At 43.3% G+C, this 17,617-nt stretch overlaps 1 protein-coding gene across 6 annotated transcripts in view; it reads right to left on the bottom strand.

The window, feature by feature from the left end:
• Spats2l (spermatogenesis associated serine rich 2 like) overlaps positions 1-17,617 on the bottom strand; it is a 178,046-nt gene that overhangs the window by 95,189 nt on the left and 65,240 nt on the right. For 5 of the 6 annotated variants that reach the window (XM_031367545.1, XM_031367544.1, XM_031367543.1 and 2 more), the window contains exon 4: positions 2,081-2,141. In XM_031367545.1, coding sequence (XP_031223405.1) covers positions 2,081-2,141 — 61 coding nt within the window. Of the gene's footprint in view, positions 1-2,080; positions 2,142-16,428; positions 16,722-17,617 lie in introns of those variants that run through there. The other variant, XM_031367547.1, reaches the window with a different exon arrangement.

The following is a 17,617-nucleotide window of genomic DNA, read 5'->3' as shown; positions in this document are numbered from 1 at the left end:
AAACTACAAAGAAACTCTACGTTGGTGAAAGGTTTTTTTCATCTCTTTTGGTAGTGCTTGTGTTTCTCTGTGTACTGGTGGGAACTCCGAGAAACAGTGAAAATGGAGCCGGCTTCAGAACCAGATACAGCAAAGCCTGTCTTTGACCAAGTCAAGGGTGACCTCAAGCCTCAGTGTCCCCATCAAAGAATGACACTGAATAGACATAGAAGCATGCATCACAGTCTCAGAGGCAGCCAGGCGAGCTCTGAAAAACACGTCCCACCAATCCATGCTGCTGCTTCCGTCTTCCCATCAGCGGGCCTTTGCCTGTGGAAGCTAGCCCTACAAGGCTCTAACATGGTTGAGACCGGTTGGCACGCAAACACCTTTAGCAGTCTAGTGAAGACTGAGGCCCTTCTCAGGGTGATGTGCTAAAATTCATGACAGACAACATGTATCATTACAATGGAAATAGCTCCTATTGAAATAAAGGCCAATACCACCACCACCACCACCAACAACAACAACAAAGAAAACAAATGCATGCTCCAGTAACCCATGCAACATCTCTATCAACACCTCAGATAGCACAACCTAGCCTCAGGATATAGAATGACAGTTGTTTTGAAGTGATGATGGACAAGTTACACATCAGGATGTTTGGAACACATTATGGCTTCCAGTGACGTGAGTGACAGTCTTGCTACTGTAGGCAAGACTGCCCACACTGCATGCTTGAAGGAACTATTAATCTCTTCTCGATGTGACTGATGATAAAATGTACCTTTATTATAAGATAAAGACATTACCATCCAGGTACATGGAATCCTCGACTCTACCTGTTTCTCTGAAGGTTCATGGCTGAGGTGAGGTGGCGCTCTCTGGCTTTTGTTCCCATTCCCTTTGCCCATCACCCTCAGGTAGCACTGGTTACCTGTTCTCCAAACACATCCAACTCTGTGCATTTTAAGTACCTACTTTTGCAATTTTTTTTTTTAAATATAGGATTCTCTGCTCTCAGATCTCTACATGGTTGTTTTGATCCCATCAACATTCTTTCAGTTCTCACAGGACCTCTCAAAGAGCTCTTGGGACAGCCTCATGTAAAGTAGTCACCTCTTTACCTCTGTTCCACCAAAACACACTTGATGTGTTGTTCTCAAAGCTGCTACCATGGTCTGAAATGCCTGTACTCATTTATATGCTACGGCATTTATTTTGGCTTCTCCACCCTAAATGAGCAGGTGCCTCATCTGTATGCTCATTATCACTGGCATGCAGATGAGAAGAAAATTACAAGGACTTTACAAATATCACTCCTCTCAGCATTCATTCTATACTTTTAGTATGGTAGGGATACAAAGCAATGAGGCGCCAATATCCACATTCAAGTACGTGGCAGTCCTGTGAGTCTGGGTTACCTCTATAGAAAGAGACACGAGTGGGAGCTGACAGAGGTTCCTATCCAGGCTCTCATGACCATGTGTGAATCCCTTAGTCTCTGTTGCTATGGAGTAGGTTGGGTAGATTTATCTCCAAGGGCTATGATTCAAGGCCTTAGGACTCAATACTGCAATGCATTTATTAATACACTGATGGCAAGAGAATGATATTGACAGAAAGTCAAGTAAGCTTTCCAGACTGGTAAGGGCTGTGAATGGTGATCAGTTCATAACAAATTATAAAGATGGGAGGGGAAAAGGGAGGGGGAGTTCTGTGTCATGAACTCTCAAGGTTCAAAGACACCTAAAAGGCCATCTGAAAGAGCCTCAAGATGGTTGGAGAGGCAGTCGTGCACTCAAGTTCTCAGATGCTGTTTATGTGCTATGTGAACTAAGCCACAGGATTCACCTGTGCTCTCACTCAGTTTCTGTCTCTGCATCATGGAAGTTATGGTAAAAATGAGAAAATAAGTGTATTGTGCTTATCACACACTCCACAGATGAATGTTCTGATAAATATTATATAAATGCAACAGACTTTCTATGTATCTCTGCAAACCATTTTTCTCTTCTTCCATTATAATCAAGTTTCTGCCAGCAGAGATTCTGTTACCTGTTTTGCAGTTTCTGAGAGTCAACATACAGCAAGACCTTACCTTCTCTTTGACGTTCACATGAGTGTTGAGTTCAGCCATCTTCCTTCTAGGGGTATAAGCCCTATAAAGAAGGGATAAAAGAAATGGTTAATGCTTCAAAGATGACTTCCCAATTGTAATTTTTATGTCCTGTTGTGGTTTGAATGAGAATGTCCCTCAAAGGCTCATATATTTGAATGATTAGTCCCCATTCAGTGAAATTGTTTAAGAAGGACTAGGAGGTGTGGCCTTGTTGAAGAAGTTATATCACCAGGAGTGGGCTTTAAGCTTTCAAAGTACAATATCATTCCTAGTTCTGTCTCTCTCTCTCTTCCACCCTCCCTCCCTCTCTCCCTTTCCCTCTCTCCCTGTCTCTCTGTCTCTCTCTCCCTTTTTCCTCCATCTTGTGATCATATATAAGCTCCCAGATACTGCTTTGGCATCATGCCTCCTGCCTGCTGCCATGCTTCTCTCCATGATGATCATCCACTCACCCCTTGAAATCGTAAGCTCCCAATAAACTCTTTCTTCTATTAGCTGTCCTGGTCATGGTGTCTTAGCACAGCAACAAAGGGTGCCCAAGACATTCTCCCTACTGATATGGTAAATCATTCCATTCAGCCCTGATCGTAAGTATGATCTTAGAATGGAGAAATACTTTCCAGTTCAACATTTGACTCAGGTGTGTTTGTTCTAAAAGCATGCTATAGTAAGTCTGGAAGATAATGCATATCTTTTTATCTATACTGTATTAGCATGGAAAATGACACAGAGAGGTGGGAATGAACCCAAACCACGTTTCTTCTCATTACGAAAAAGAGAAGAGGGGGAAATAGTCAAAAACTGAAATTGTACCAACTTCAAATAAGCATGCATTCCTCAGTGTACCATCAGCCCCCTTGGTTACTCTCACGTACGTGTGAGGTTTTTTTGAGCACAGGTGGGCAATACTACAGAACGAGCCATTAAAAAATGGCCTCAACTGTCTACATAAGATACAGTATTCTTTCTTCTCCTTCTATGCAGAATGTTTTGACCTCTTTTCGGTCAACTTCACCTTAGCACAAGTTTCTTCCTTCTTGAGATAGAGTTTTCCTGACTGCTACAGTTGCCACTTTCCTGGCCTGCTCACCATTGGCACACTTAGCAATACATTCCTAACAACTTCCAGGACACATGTGTACTTTCACCACATCTTCTGAACACTGTGAGTGCCCCATCTCCAGTTTCAAGGACCCTGGACAGTGCTCAACATCCTAACTCCTAACACCAGGTCTGTACCTTTGCTGTCCGTGCAGGAGCTCCACCCTGAGGTCTGTGTCCCTAACATCAATCCATGGGAGTTTCCTTTCTACTATTCAGCCAAAATCTTTGACTATTATTGTTGAAAGTGTATCTTAAATCTTTAATTATTTTGATTCAATCAATAACCAAGGAAACACTTTCTTGTGTTCTTTCTGACATTTGACATCAAGTATCCCTACCTCCAGAGAAGACACGTGTGCAACACTGTTTGCAAAAATGTTTTTGATTCCTTCCACTTTCTTTTAAACCTAGGTCTTAAGTAAAATATAAATTCTGACTTAATACTTTTTGCCAGCTTTTGGATGAAAGCTTGACATTATCCATTGTAGACCCTATTATCATTTCAGTTATTCTCAAATAGGAATCTGTTTAGACATATTATCAGATTCTGGAAACAATCAGGTTTTATTTTTAGAACTTTCCAAAGAGTACTGCCAACTGACATGTGCATTTGGGCGTGCTAGCCAGAGGCCCTGCATACTCACTCCCAGGAAGGCGGTTCTCTGCAATGCGCTCTGCACAGACAGCCACCCCACTGAAAAACACCTCTCATCTCTTTTGGTTGGCAAATACTATGCCCCCAAAGTTGGCATAAGGGAGACAGCAAATGTACTGGCTGGCAGATCAGACTTCCACTTTGCTCTGGCTTACTCCTGCCCTTGAATGGTTCCAGGAAACAATTATTCTCTGGTTGTCTCTAACAATGAACAGGGAAGCTGTGCAGGGCTTTTCTGATTATAGCCATGGAAAGTGAAACCTTCATCAATGCTATGCCTGCAAGACATAGATAGCACTTAGCAGAGACCAGTTTGGTTGTCTTATCCAGATAGAAGTTCTGGCATTATGTAAACATCACCAAAAGTGTCAGTGGCACTGATGGTAAAATGTTCACAAGATAAAGCTTGTGCATGACACCAACACACACACACACACACACACACACACACACACACACACACTCATAGACAGACACCTTTATTTAGCAACTTCTCTCTAACTAACCTCACAGTACAATTCAACAGAGGCTCTTCCTAAATACTAATGCCAGTAGGATTATTGACAACATCGCTTTTCCATGAAAAGGAAATACTGGCTAAAATTGATTGGGGCTATATAGGTTTCTCAGATGTGAAGATAGGAATAATTGTAGGAGCTGATCTTTGCCCCGGCCCCATGTGAAGGGCTTCCTCTGCAGGTTCTTCTTTCTGGGTAGATTTTAGTGTTCCTTCCAAATCACATCTTTCTATTGGCTGGCATACACTAGAAGGTTGGGAAATTGCCCATATCTCCAATTATAGAAACTAATTGAAGGGCTTCAGTCTAAGTAGATCAAAATTTTACTTTGCCTTGAAAAACTATGGGTTAAATCATTGGCTACGAAGTTGGGTTCTACTGATCAGGACAGGTACCAGGGACACCATGGGCTGGTGAAGGAGAACTTCAGCTTCATGCTCATGTGTGTTTGCACCTTTCAGTCAGTTCTGGTCCTGCCTGGGTGTTCAGAAGCACACTTGGCCTCTGCAACGCTTCATGCACCATGGCAACAGACTCATTCCTGTCCCCTGTGAGCATGAACTGTGTTGTGGCCCTTAGCTTTTGAGAATCTGTTTCCTGCTATGAACTGCATCTGACCAGTCAGTTCCATTTAATCTCAGCCTTGTTTACTCTAGATAGTAAAGGGACATGCCCTCCAAGAGACACATATTTACTGCCCTGCCTTTGACAAAGGTCAGCATCCAACCATGTGAAACCGCAGCTCCACAAGCTGCAGACAGAAGCCTCCAGTATTGGCATGGTGCAGGTCCTTTGGTGAGTATGTAGAGACAAAAGGTGTTCTCAATTCCTCCAATCCATGCTTGGTTATTTCATCTGGTAGTGTATTATGGATCAATGTGGTGCATAATTCATTCCTTAACGTTTGTTGGTCACAAGAGCTTCAAGTCTACAAGGCAGAGAGAACTCTGAATTCTTCGAGGAAAAAACCCCACCTGGTTTCTAATTCTTTTTTTTTTTTTTTTTCGAGGCAGGGTTTCTCTGTGTAGCTCTGGCTGTCCTGGAACTCACTCTGTAGACCCAGGCTGGCCTTGAACTCAGAAATCCACCTGCCTCTGCCTCCCAAGTGCTGGGATTATAGGCGTGCACCTCCACTGCCCAGAACGTTTCTCTTATTAGCACTTGAAACTCTTCTTGGAATGGGCAGAGTTACTGAGGCCTAACTGTAGGCATGTACTGCATATGGTTACTGGGATCCAACTGTAGGCTTGTACCACAGATGGCGTTAGTCAATGTCAAGCTACACACAGGTTGGCATATGACACACATCTGATGTGTGGAAGAGGCTGCACAATCTAGACATGTGTACATGTACTCCATGATGCTTGTACAACAATGAAGTCGCCTAATGATTCTTCTTCAGCATAGGTGTTCTGAGACGTAACAACTGTACTCTAGTCTACGAAATCATGTTTCCAGCCAGTCTGTCAGCCAGCACAAAGAAGCCCCCAAATCTAAAGGCTGTTTTCTACATAGCGTTTCAAAAGCTTAGCTAATGTTTTAAGATTTTTTTCTTAAAATTATAACTTGGATAGCAGTAATACCATTTCAAATATGTTTTATCATATGTTTTACTATATACCCTAGACAAAAATAAAGATCAAGAAAGTTGTAAAAAACTTATTAGGCAAAGACATCAATCACAAAGGAAAGAATTCACCACTTTAATATATCATCTCTACACTCCTCCAGAGTAAAATTAATAAAACATAAATATGGTTAACACCAACCACTTCAGGCACAAAGTTCTATCAAACTGAAGTACCGGCTGAGTGATGACCTTACTTAGCATGCATTAATGCCATTCTGAAACCTGCTAGCTTCCAAACAAAAGTAAACATTTTTATGAGAGATAAACTTGAGTAGGAATTCTGGCAAATATATTTACCTCAGCATTTCTAATTGGCATAATACAATGAAGTTTCCTGGGTATGTCAATGTGATCAATCACCTACTCCAAGTTCAAATATTTGTGTTTCTCTTGCAGTCATGGAAACAGGAAAACTTCCAAGATGCCTGGCTGCTTAGCATTTGCCCTGGCTTTCTGTGGAGGCAGTGACATGGTTTCACTTTTGTTTCTCTGAAACTCAGGCTGGCTCTCAGATTCAGTTTCCTGTTCTCAGGCATTACATCACACTGTCTGAATTGGCCTTGGAGAACCAGAGGAAGCCAGGAGAGAAACTTAAGAAAATGATATTAACGATTTCTATTGAAGCATTTATGAACTGCTTTCCCACGATTTGTAAAAAAAAAAAAAAAAAAAAACCATAACAATCAGACTGTTTATCTGAGGTTATTACTAGAGTAGTAAGTTATCATTGTGAGCTGTAGGGAGTGGACAGTAAGTGTCCTAACTTCATGATGGTACAGGGCAGGGACCCTTCTGGTCTCTTGCCTAATGACCAGAAACTCTTTAGTTAAGGTGCTTGGAAAAGAGAAATTTGTGTGGTCTAAAAGAACCAGGGTTGTGATTAAAAAACAGCTGTTCTCCAGCTCAATGTCCTATATGTCTAGTCTGGGATATGCTGGAAATATAAAATAGTTCCAGGAATTTACAGACTTTACACAAAAAGAATGTAAACTGTCTCATTCATATTTTTATATTGCCTGTGTGTTGAAATGATTGAATAGATAAGTTAAGCAAGGTATATTACCCAATTTTTAAATTCATTCCTTTTTATTTATATATTTTCTTTAATGTGTCTGCTACAGAATTCAAAATCATGTCTGTGGGTATACATTATGTTCTACTGCAAAGTGCTGTACCAGAGCAGTGGTTCTTGGGAGGTGGTTCCCCAAGGAACATCCTCACCCCTGGGGACTTGTTAGAAATGCAGACAGTCTGCCACAGGCCGGGCTGGGTGACTCAGGAGCTGGGCTGAGGGAGAAGGAACATGGCAATCAGGGTTTCAACCAGGCTCAAGGTCAGAGCCCACCTACTAAGACTAGAGACTCCATCCCACAGAAGTCTAGATGGATAGACAAGCATGGTTATTTCCTATGAACTGAAGAGTGGTGCTTCTGCTAACATTATTAAATATCGATTAGCACACTTACAGAGAGCTCGCAATGTGTCAGGCATTCTGCTACTCTAGACACAAGTTGTTTGTTTTTTTTTAAATTTTTCATTTATCCCTCTTAACTTCAAGGTAGATATCAGAACTCTTTTTATTCTATACTTGTGAGTGGTGAGCACAGAGAGACTAGTCTGTCAAAAGCCTGCAAAAAGTCAGAGGACAGAGACTCAAAGGGAGCCCTGCTGACTCCGCCCACAGCAACTTTCAGAGTTCGGGGACTCTGAACTATAGTCTTGAAAGTCCCACTTTTTGCCAAAACAATGTCCACCGGTCTCCCAGAATAGGGACATCTAAGAGACACCTGCAGTTTTTCTTAGTTCAGGGCATGCTATTACCTTTGAAAGACTGACTCATTTCATCTTCCTCCTGGCATCCATTATCCCAGAGCGACTTGCAGTCTGAGTAGGTAGGAAACAAGACAGGCTTGGGCAGGGGAGCTGAGGAAGCTGCACTTGTCTGTAAAGGGTGCCTTTCATCCTGACAGGGCCCTACGTAGGCCTGGCCTGTGAGCCTCACGTCGCCAAGTGTGGAGAAAAGGTGGATGTACTCAGTGACCTTTATGGTTGGTCCTTTGTAGCTCCTGGGCACTGCAAGTCAGAAAAGGCAACCGGAGTGGAGTGGATGGGGACTCTCAGAGTGGCGGGAGACTGACCGTTCACCTGCAGAAAGGGCATGGGCTTGATGTAGCAGGCGCTATTTCTCTGTCACCTTCCCACTAGTTCAGAGACTCACTGTACAGTCTTCCACGCACGGTGGGGTGCTTACATGCCGAATGAGGAGGAAAATACTTATCCTTTTTTAAAATGGAAAGTTTCTCTACATTTACTACCAGGAAAGGTTCCTGCCTGCCTGGGGTACTCTGGGCCTATGTCACCTATCTGCCCTTATTAATTATTGAGTTCTCAGAGTTACACTCCATGGGTTCTTACTTTTTTTTTTTTTTTTTTAGTGCTGCTTTTAAGATTGCATGTAACGCCCTGTTCCTTAGAGGAAATTCTTTTTAATTGTTAAGAATGAGGATATACAAACAATGAGACCGCATGTTGACAGAAATATGAATTTTGTAGGGCAGTACTTACTTAGACATTTTTGTTTAATTTGGAGGAAAAAAAACCCTCAAGGTTGCATTTTTTATTCAAAGACACTTCAATGTACTCAACCCACTGTTAGCACAGCTTCACTGAATAGCATTTTAAGGGCAAATGTCAGGAAAAAATGTTCACATTTAAAAGCTTTGGCTCAGCCTCTTTTGAAAAGCAGGGTTAGCCTTTCCTTTAGAAATGTCTCTGCCTACTAAATTCTTTGTGGGGGGAAGAAAGAAAATTGAATGTTTTATTTAAACAGGTCATTAGCAGTCAATACTTATTTGAAAAGGCCTGCTTTCAGAGGCAGATAAAAGCTTCCAATCACTTAGAATATCACTTGAGCAGATCTAGGGCAGGATGTGCTGATGCGAATTTCAGTCCTTTCTGGGAGAATGTCTTCACCAACAGACAGGTGCTCATGTAGGCAGGAGGGACCTGTGCCTCTGAGTTCCCTGTGTACACAGGGTAGACAGATGCTCGTAGAGAAGCAGGGTCCTGTGCCTCTGAGCAGCCGTGGACGTGACGTAGACAAGATATGTCAGGGCAAGTACAAATCACCCTACATGACAGGCCCACTTCAAAATTTTCCTTTTGCTAATAGTACCAGCACATGCTTATGAATGAAGATTAACCATTTTTGCATAAAGTGCCAAAGCATCTCCTCCCCCTACCTCCCAAGTGCGAGTAGGAGCTACAAAGCAGAGAGAGGACAGTGGAAATAAATGGGGTGATCTCAGTTGGTGCAGAATCAGAGTTGGGGGGGGCGCACATACACCGCGGGTTCTATTAACATTCACCTGTGGCATGGTTTTCCTATTTAATTTAAAATATTTTGATTTCACAGGTCTTTGATGGCTGGAGACTATAAATAAATGCCTATCTCCAAAAGCGACCTGACACTGGCTCCTATAAAGACCCACTTTCGATTGCTAGGCTTTAAAACAAATGTGTGTTTCCATAGCGATGCGGTGACCTAGACCTTGGACAAGCAGCCACTTGTTTCAGGATTTCAATTACACGTGGTCCTTTTAAGATGTAGTGATGTAAACGCCAGTTATTAAAATAGGCTCATCCTCAGAGATGCCTCTAGAAAGGCCAGTGTGGGAAGCAGAGAAGGGGTTCAGAAGAACCTCTGCACCCCGTCTCAAAGACAAGCCACAGGTACTGTGCCCACGTAGACCACACAGGCTCTCTTTTCCTTCCTTCCCATTGCCCGCAGGACAAATACCAAATCCCAGAGGGCGTAAGACAAGAGCTTTACACAACTCTTTACTCTCCAGAGCCCAAAATCTTAGCATAAACTCTCCTGGAATGCTAAAAATGAAACATAGCATGCTTTCCTTCCCTCCACCATTAGCCACCTAGAGGGGCAGGCCTCAGAAAGGGCAAGGTTTCGCCTTCATCTTTGAACATTCTTTTAATACCAACAATGTACCAGGTCCGTGGAGGATGCTGGGAAGGGTCAAAGCTAACCCCGAGTGAACGCTTACCGTCTTCCCCGAGAATTTTCTATACATTTCCAGGTATTAATTCATTTTATCCTTGCGAACAGGCCTTATTCTAGACGAAGCTGTGTCCTTGTCAACTTCATATTATAGAAAATGAGATGAAAGAACAGAGAGGCAAGACACACATGTAGGCAGTGCTGCCGAGCTGAGATTTGAACTTGGATCTCTGGTCCCAAGGCTCCTGTTCTCCAAAGAGCTGACAGATAGATCCAGTGATAAAAAGACTTGTGATCACACAAGCTCAGGAAAGAGCCAGATATGGGAGTAGGAGAGGACACTGGGTTGAAACTGTCACCATCAAGGCTCTGCAGGGAACAACTGTGGATTCCGTCTATACTAATGGTAAGGCCCACCCAGTCCCATCACAGGTTTGCTGTTGGAAGTGGCAGGGCTGGGTGTTTATTTTTAAAGCTTTTTCTAGTATCCACCCCAGAATACAACATGGCTGTCCCCAAAGGAAACAGAAGACCCCTAACTAAACTTGGTGAACAAACCTACAGATACACTAATTGAGGAAGGCGGGCTCAGTTGTTGCTGAACAAACCCTCAGTACAGAAATCATTGGCTATTCAGAGCATGTTTCAGTTTTAGCATCTCTTGTCTAACCAAGGCACAGTGGTCTCTTTTCACAAATTTTCTTAATAAATATTAAACAACCCTCTCAAAGAAGCAGAGAAATTCATGTTCTTGAAATGTCTCAGGTTGCAGCCAAATTAGAGCTTGCCTCTGAAAACCAACCCTTGGTCCTGTGCTCCTTTCTCCCATACCCCCAGCAGATCTCCCTAAGCTGTCCCAACCAACCAGCCTTGACTCACTCTCGAGGTCTCTTCGTGTTCGGCTTCAGGCTGTCAGGAATAGATTGTTCCAGCTGCCTGCTTCTTCATCAGCAGCCAAATAGCCAATTCTCTTCCCCCACAGGCCACCTTTATGAACTTTTGTTTACTGTGACCAGTAAGTCACTGCAATGGTGACGAGGCAGAGCCAGGAACCGGAGTAGTGGCAGGATCTTGGGTGTGTTTGACTAATCAGCAATGGACTCACAGCCTCCGACACCCAGGCCCGAGAAGGCCCTACTGAAGGCTTCCTTTTGTAAAGTTGTCCAGTGTCTCTGTCTGCATGTCCATGCAGTAGAATGCTCAGCTCCTCCTTCTTCTTACCCTGGGGGAAGCAGATCCATAAAGATGAACCTGTAACCTTTACACTGACTGTGCAGAGGCCGGGAGCCAGTTCAGGCTGGAATGGCAGTCACCATTCCAAAGGTCACTTCTAGGTATGACTGTCTGCTAAGGGCTTCTCATCTTCCCTGTGACACCAGGAACGGCTCATTAATCCATGAGCCAACAGTCCTGGCACTGTACCCAGAAGTAATAATTTCTCAATCCTGTATCTAGTTCTAGACACAAGTGCAAACATGTGTTAGCTAATCTAGCATTCAGTGAAAACATGCAAAGGGGTTAGACACCTAGCCTTTGCCAGCGAAGGGCTAGTGTAAGGAGCATGGTTGGGGTGACCATTTGGAAGTTTCTTATCAGACCTATTTTTACCTGGGTCCATTCTATTCATGTTACCCAGTTTGCCGATTTGGTTTTCTTTAGAAAACTAAAATGATCTAAACAATCATTTAAGTTATGAGCTAAAAATGATCTAAACAAAATATATCTAAACTGGACTCTGTAGTCTTATTGATCAGGCCTCACTTGACCTTAGCATTACAGCCTAACAAGTTAACCACAAACAAGTAGTGGGCACAGAAAGCCACTCTACCAGAGGGGCTACTGTCACCCTAGAGAGGAGCCACACCTCTTTTCTGCTATAAAGATTATTTGATACAAATAAGTAATAATACTTCACCAAGACTGAACCCCAGTTCTGCCTCTGCCTGATGTCGGGGGTGAGCAGGTTATGGTAATAATAGCTAGCAGATAGCTCACTGGGAGATAAAGCAACAGAAATAAATTCATATTTGTAAAGTGATTGCAAGAGTGCCTGGCACACAGCAAGTTCAATAAAAATACTACAAAGGAGTATAATTAGATTCTGCTGTCTGTGTGTTCCCTTTCCTGGGGCCCTCATTTAACAGGTAAGAACCTGAGGATCCTGACTCTAGAGCACGGGTCCTCAGTGCCCAAGCTTCTGGTCACATATCTCCCTTGTGAGGCTCGACCCTTTCCCGTTCCACTGAGACTGCCTCCTGATCCAGACGAAGGGCAACCCCAGAGGGGAGGATGTGAGAGTCCAAGGCAAGGCATTACTGCAGCATGCTGACAGGCTGTGAATGGCTACATCCCAGCATTTGAAAAGCTTCTGCACCATCAAGTCCCCTATCGCAATCCCTCTTTCCACAGACCACACCTTTTGTGCAAACTCGTTCCATGGCTACCCATGTCAACACTGTTTTAGTGACCAAGCTCTTAACTGCGGCTCTATCTTTAGAGAACAATAAACAGATATCTTGCAGAAAAAGCAAAGTCTAAGTAAAGACTGTGGGCTACATAGGGAACAGTCTGGAAGTCAGTGAATCTTCCAGCTGATTTCAAGCCCTTGTATAAAGGTGGACACAAGAATGCACGAGGTTGGAGTATCATCGCAGCTAATAAAACTCACTCTGGTCACTTTTGATATTTTTCAATTTCTAACAGTCATAAAAATAAATCTTTCACCTGAGTTATGGTATAATGAGAAAATTAGTAAATACTTACAAAGTGGTACACACATATAAGACAGAGAGAGGTAGGGTCGGCGAATTCCTCCTAAGAAGTCTGCTTCTTATCCTGCTTGCCTTTTGCTTGAGTGTGGAGTATAATGCCTGACTTTAGCTGGGTAAACAGAAAGACGTGGGGAAGGAGGAAATATCGCCTTATGTCACTCTTCCATTCTGCCGAGCACTCAGTCTTCTATTTACAGCTTCTGACACTTAAGACTGGGATCTCCCCATGGTCTAAACCACCAACCAAAGAGTATACATATAGGGACCCTTGTCTCCAGCTGCATATGTAGCAGAGGATGTCCTTGTCAGGCATCAGTGGGAGGAGAGGCCCTTGGTCCTATGAAGGCTCAATGCCCCAGGGTAGGGGAATTCCAGGGTGGGGAGGTGGGAGTGGGTGAGTGGGTGGGGGAGCGCACTCATAGAAGCAGGGGGAAGGGGTATGGGATAAGGGGTTTCTAGAGGGAAAACTGGGAAAGGGGATAGTATTTGAAATGTAAATAAAGAAAATATCCAATAAAAGAAAAAAAAAAAGACTGGGATCTCTCTTACTCTCAGACTGGGCGGTAGTAGTACATGCCTTTAATCCCAGCACTCTGAAGGCAGGAGCAGATCCATGAATGAGTTCAAGGCCAGCCTGGTCAACAAAGTGAGTCCCAGGACAGCCAAGGCTACACAGAGAAACCCTGTCTCCACAAAACAAAGCAAAGCAAAGCAAAACAAAACAAAACAAAAGAGACTGGGCCCTCTCTTGATATGAACCTTAGAATCAACATTGTTACATGTAGTACTAGCCACACCACAGGGGCCTCTCTATCCCTACCATACTGTCAACCTGACACACCTCCTAGTCATTCTGAGCATCAAGGACCTCCCACACCTCCCTTCCTGGACTCCACTGGACCTCCAGGAAGCTCCCTCAGGTTAAAATTCATCCACTCTTTGGAATGTTAGAGACAAATGTCACTTCTAGCCACTCAGAGCAAACACATGTAACCACTAACATTGCCATCACATGCACATTACAAGCACATGTAACACCAGCACAAGTATGCTTTTCTGCTGCTGTTGATGCTCCCATGCCCTTCTGGGATCTTGGAAAGTTTTTCTCTCTGCCTGCCTTATTTACTATCGCTATTTAGAGGACAAAGGCTTAAAAGCACAGTCATGTTCTCTTCTTTGTTCTGAGCTTGGGCCTCCCCTGTGGCTCAGCTCACACTGCGAATGCTCATGACGGGCTATGAGCCTCAGCAATATGTGGCTTAGTCCCCACCCCCAATCATATTTCTAAAGATTGAATGCATCAAAACTGATTTTTGTACAGCATATCAAATATTGAACAGGTCTCTCGCCTAAATAGACCATATATTACTTTCCATCAGAAGGCGTCAGTTAGTTACCCAATCTACCTTAAAGCAATTCTGAGGTGTCCATGTATTAGGTTTTGGCCACATGTTTGATGAAATAGATCCATCTTTCAGTCTCCATTCCATTTGTACCTGTTCTTGGCAGATTTGCAGGGGCAGGCAGTCAGTTTTTTTTGTTTTTTTTTTTTTGTTTGTTTGTTTTTTTTTTTTTTTTTTTTTTTTACTAATGCTAAGAATTTCATCAACAGTTGTGAAACACGTCCGCAAGTCTAGTCTGACCCTGACCTTGCTGTCTGGGTGTGTGCTCCTAGACAATTTGCAACTACTTTTCGGATAAGGATGTGTGTTGTGCGGGGTGCAGATGCCACAACCATGATAAACTGGAAGATAACCAACCAACCACTAAACAAATCACTCTGAAAAGATGATTTCTAGGGGCTGGGGGAGAGGCTGTTTTAATTTAGCTGGCTCTAGTCAGAAGGGCTTCAGGGAGAAGGTACCCTTTTGTACTTCCTCAGGGCAGTATCAGCAAAGACGGAAAAGGTACTCTGGGTAAGAGTGTCAAAGAAAACGCTCTCTGGTAGAGACAAATGTGTCACGGATTGAGACAGAAAGAAAACCTGCCTGCCTGCTCCTGTCCAGATGTCCACTGATAAATATTTATTGGTGATCTCCTGTGTGCTCCTATCAGATTCAGTTTACTTAACTGCGATGCAGCCCACCTTTAAGGTTGGCTCATGGTAGGAGTAACACTATCAGGCAGCAAGCATTTACATGACTCAGGACAACAGTGTACAAGGTGTTAGGTGGCATGGTTTAAACTGCATGCTTGTGCCTACGTGAAGCCCTGGTTTTGTTTTGTCCTGTAGCCAACAGAGATCAGTTCTCATCTCCACTTGCTTTTTTTCCCCTTATTGGTCATCATTTTTGGTTACAAAGCTCTGAAGCTTCTATTTCCTGAAATTTGGAATTGGAAGCTAGACTTTTTTAGATTACTGATTCTGATACGATGCCCCTGACTTTTTACTCTCCCAGTTTACCGATGTTGTGTGCTTTAATCTAATATCATGGATCTCTGAAATGACATCTTTACAGCCATGTTTCTTCTGTGAGAAAGCAACATGTGATGTATTTAAGAGTCCTCTTGGTTTTATTTGTACCTAGACTTACAAACTGGGAGCTGTCCGACAGTGAATGTATAATTTACCACACTCAGGCTTGACGAAGATGTTAACCAGACACAGAAAGGACCTTTGCTTTGCGAAATGCTTCTCTCATGAGCACAGGAAGTATTAAACACGGGAAATGCCTGAAATTTAATCGAGGTTTTCATCTATTTGTGAATGACTACCAACCAATCTTGGTTCCAATTTCATTTCAAGCTTTCACTGATAAAGGCTTAGTTAGAATGAGGCCATTTTAAACTCACCATTGAGAACAGAGTAGGAACCCAGGAAAGGCTGTAAAGATATTCAGTGCTCTCCCCATTACTAGGCATTCGGAAGATCCTGAAGCCATGCTACACAATGGAAAAAACATAAATTTGGCTCTGACAGTCCCCTTCAAACCTCTTGGCAATCAGTCATCTTGCTCTACAAAAACCTCTTGTGTCTGACAGGTCTGTCATGCCTTCACAATATGGATTGTTATTGGCCATTTTCATTTATTCATCCATTCATTTGTCCATTCACTAACCTTCAGCCGAGCACATGCCTTGGCACCTAACATTAGTCTTTGTGCTAGGAACACAACAATGAACAAATCAAACCACCTCTCCTCCAGCACCACACTGGGTGATCATTTCTATGTCACCAAACCCTTACAGAGTCCTACAAGCTAATATTATTAACTCTGTTTTATTGATAGGAACTAAGGCTTACATGTGAAAGCCAGGTCCCAGGACTGGTTTTCAGCAAAGCTAGCATCAAACTTTAGAGTCACTCCCATGCTAGAGACCATTCTATTGGTACACAGACGTAACTGTCCAACACTAACCTAGGAGGCTCATTACAATTAGGATAGCTTAGTATCTGAAAGCATTTATAACCATAAATGGAATGTTCTGGTTAAAAAAACAAAAGTCAAAGAGGTCACAAAAATGTTTCCAAATTATCAGGCTTTCTGAGAACTTTGACCTCGGATGCTCTTCCCCCTTTCTTTCTGTTGTTATCTGGTATCTTGGAAAGAAAGAAAAGCTAGCCCTGTGCTGACACGTGATGTGTTGGGCAGGGTCTGGTTAGCCATTCAAGGAAAGGGACTTGCTCACTCACAGTTCATGAAGATGAGGAACTCTCGAGTGTCTGGTGACTCCAGGATCCCAGGAGAGGCAGCAGCAGTCCCTCGGAAGCTGCTTCTCAGGCTTTACCTGCAGTCTTTATTTACCTTCCCATGAGGCACTGAAAAGTTCTCATCCTCAACTTGGCTATGCTTTGTGTGAGCTTCCAATGAAAACTGAAACCACGTCCCAGCCAGCTGATACACAGGAGGCTCCCCCCAGCAGTCAACCACTTCCTTTATGCCATTCACATTTGAAAATATGAGACAGCAGTGGAAGGAAGCCACCCAGAGGCGGAGCCAAAAAGGTCTCAGAAACTATGGTCTCATAGAAAACAATTTGTGATTCAACCCTCTGAAGCAAATATAAAGAAAACTGTTACCAGAGGATGCAAAAAGCTTTCTGCCAGACATTTTTTGCAGACATTGGTTTGATTTGTGGCCCAACCCAACTCTCAACACCTCTAGGACTCAACTTCCCCACAAGTTGGTGCAGCTTCAATCTTAACTCAGTGTGTGTCCTTCACTAGTTTCCCAGAGAGAAGGTCACTGCCTGCTCTTAGGGAATCCTGGAGTCTGCAAGGAGTCCCTTTCTTCTCCACCAGTAAGTGAATTCCCTCCTCGGCATCCTCATTAAGTGACCCCCAAGTCCTAGTTCAGCAAATACAATCACAGTGGATTCCCAAGACCGCCTAGGGAGCATCTTCTGTATAGGGCGAGGCACTCTTGGCGAGAGCTGAGTTAGCCACCTGTGGCAGCTTCCTAGGCGATGCCACAGGCCTGCCTTCAGATAGCCGGAGGACCCGGCACTCTTCCCCAACTCAGCTTATCTCAAGTATGCTTCCCATATTCTAGTCCAGAATCGTTCACATAATAAAGGACGTTGGAACTAGAAAATAGGAATCCTTAAATTATTTTTAACATGCTACATTTCTTCTCATCAGACCTACAGGCGATTCTTTCTAAGGGCTCACCTATTTCTTGTTCGTTCGTCCTATGGCTTTACTCGTTTTAAACTGCTGCTTAAATATTCTGAAAGGCACAATAGCGGTACTTACAGCTTGGGAGTCACCAACTACCTTAGGGCCTGAGCAATAGGAGGGAATTCATGCCTGACGCTATAAATTTAGCCAACTGCCTGCGGCTGGTGAAGCCAGAGAGCCCAGATGAGAACTTACTACTGCA

Source organism: Mastomys coucha, unplaced genomic scaffold (assembly GCF_008632895.1).
Source record: "Mastomys coucha isolate ucsf_1 unplaced genomic scaffold, UCSF_Mcou_1 pScaffold14, whole genome shotgun sequence".
Lineage (NCBI taxonomy): Eukaryota > Metazoa > Chordata > Mammalia > Rodentia > Muridae > Mastomys > Mastomys coucha.
This window is presented reverse-complemented; position numbering and strand designations above follow the sequence as displayed.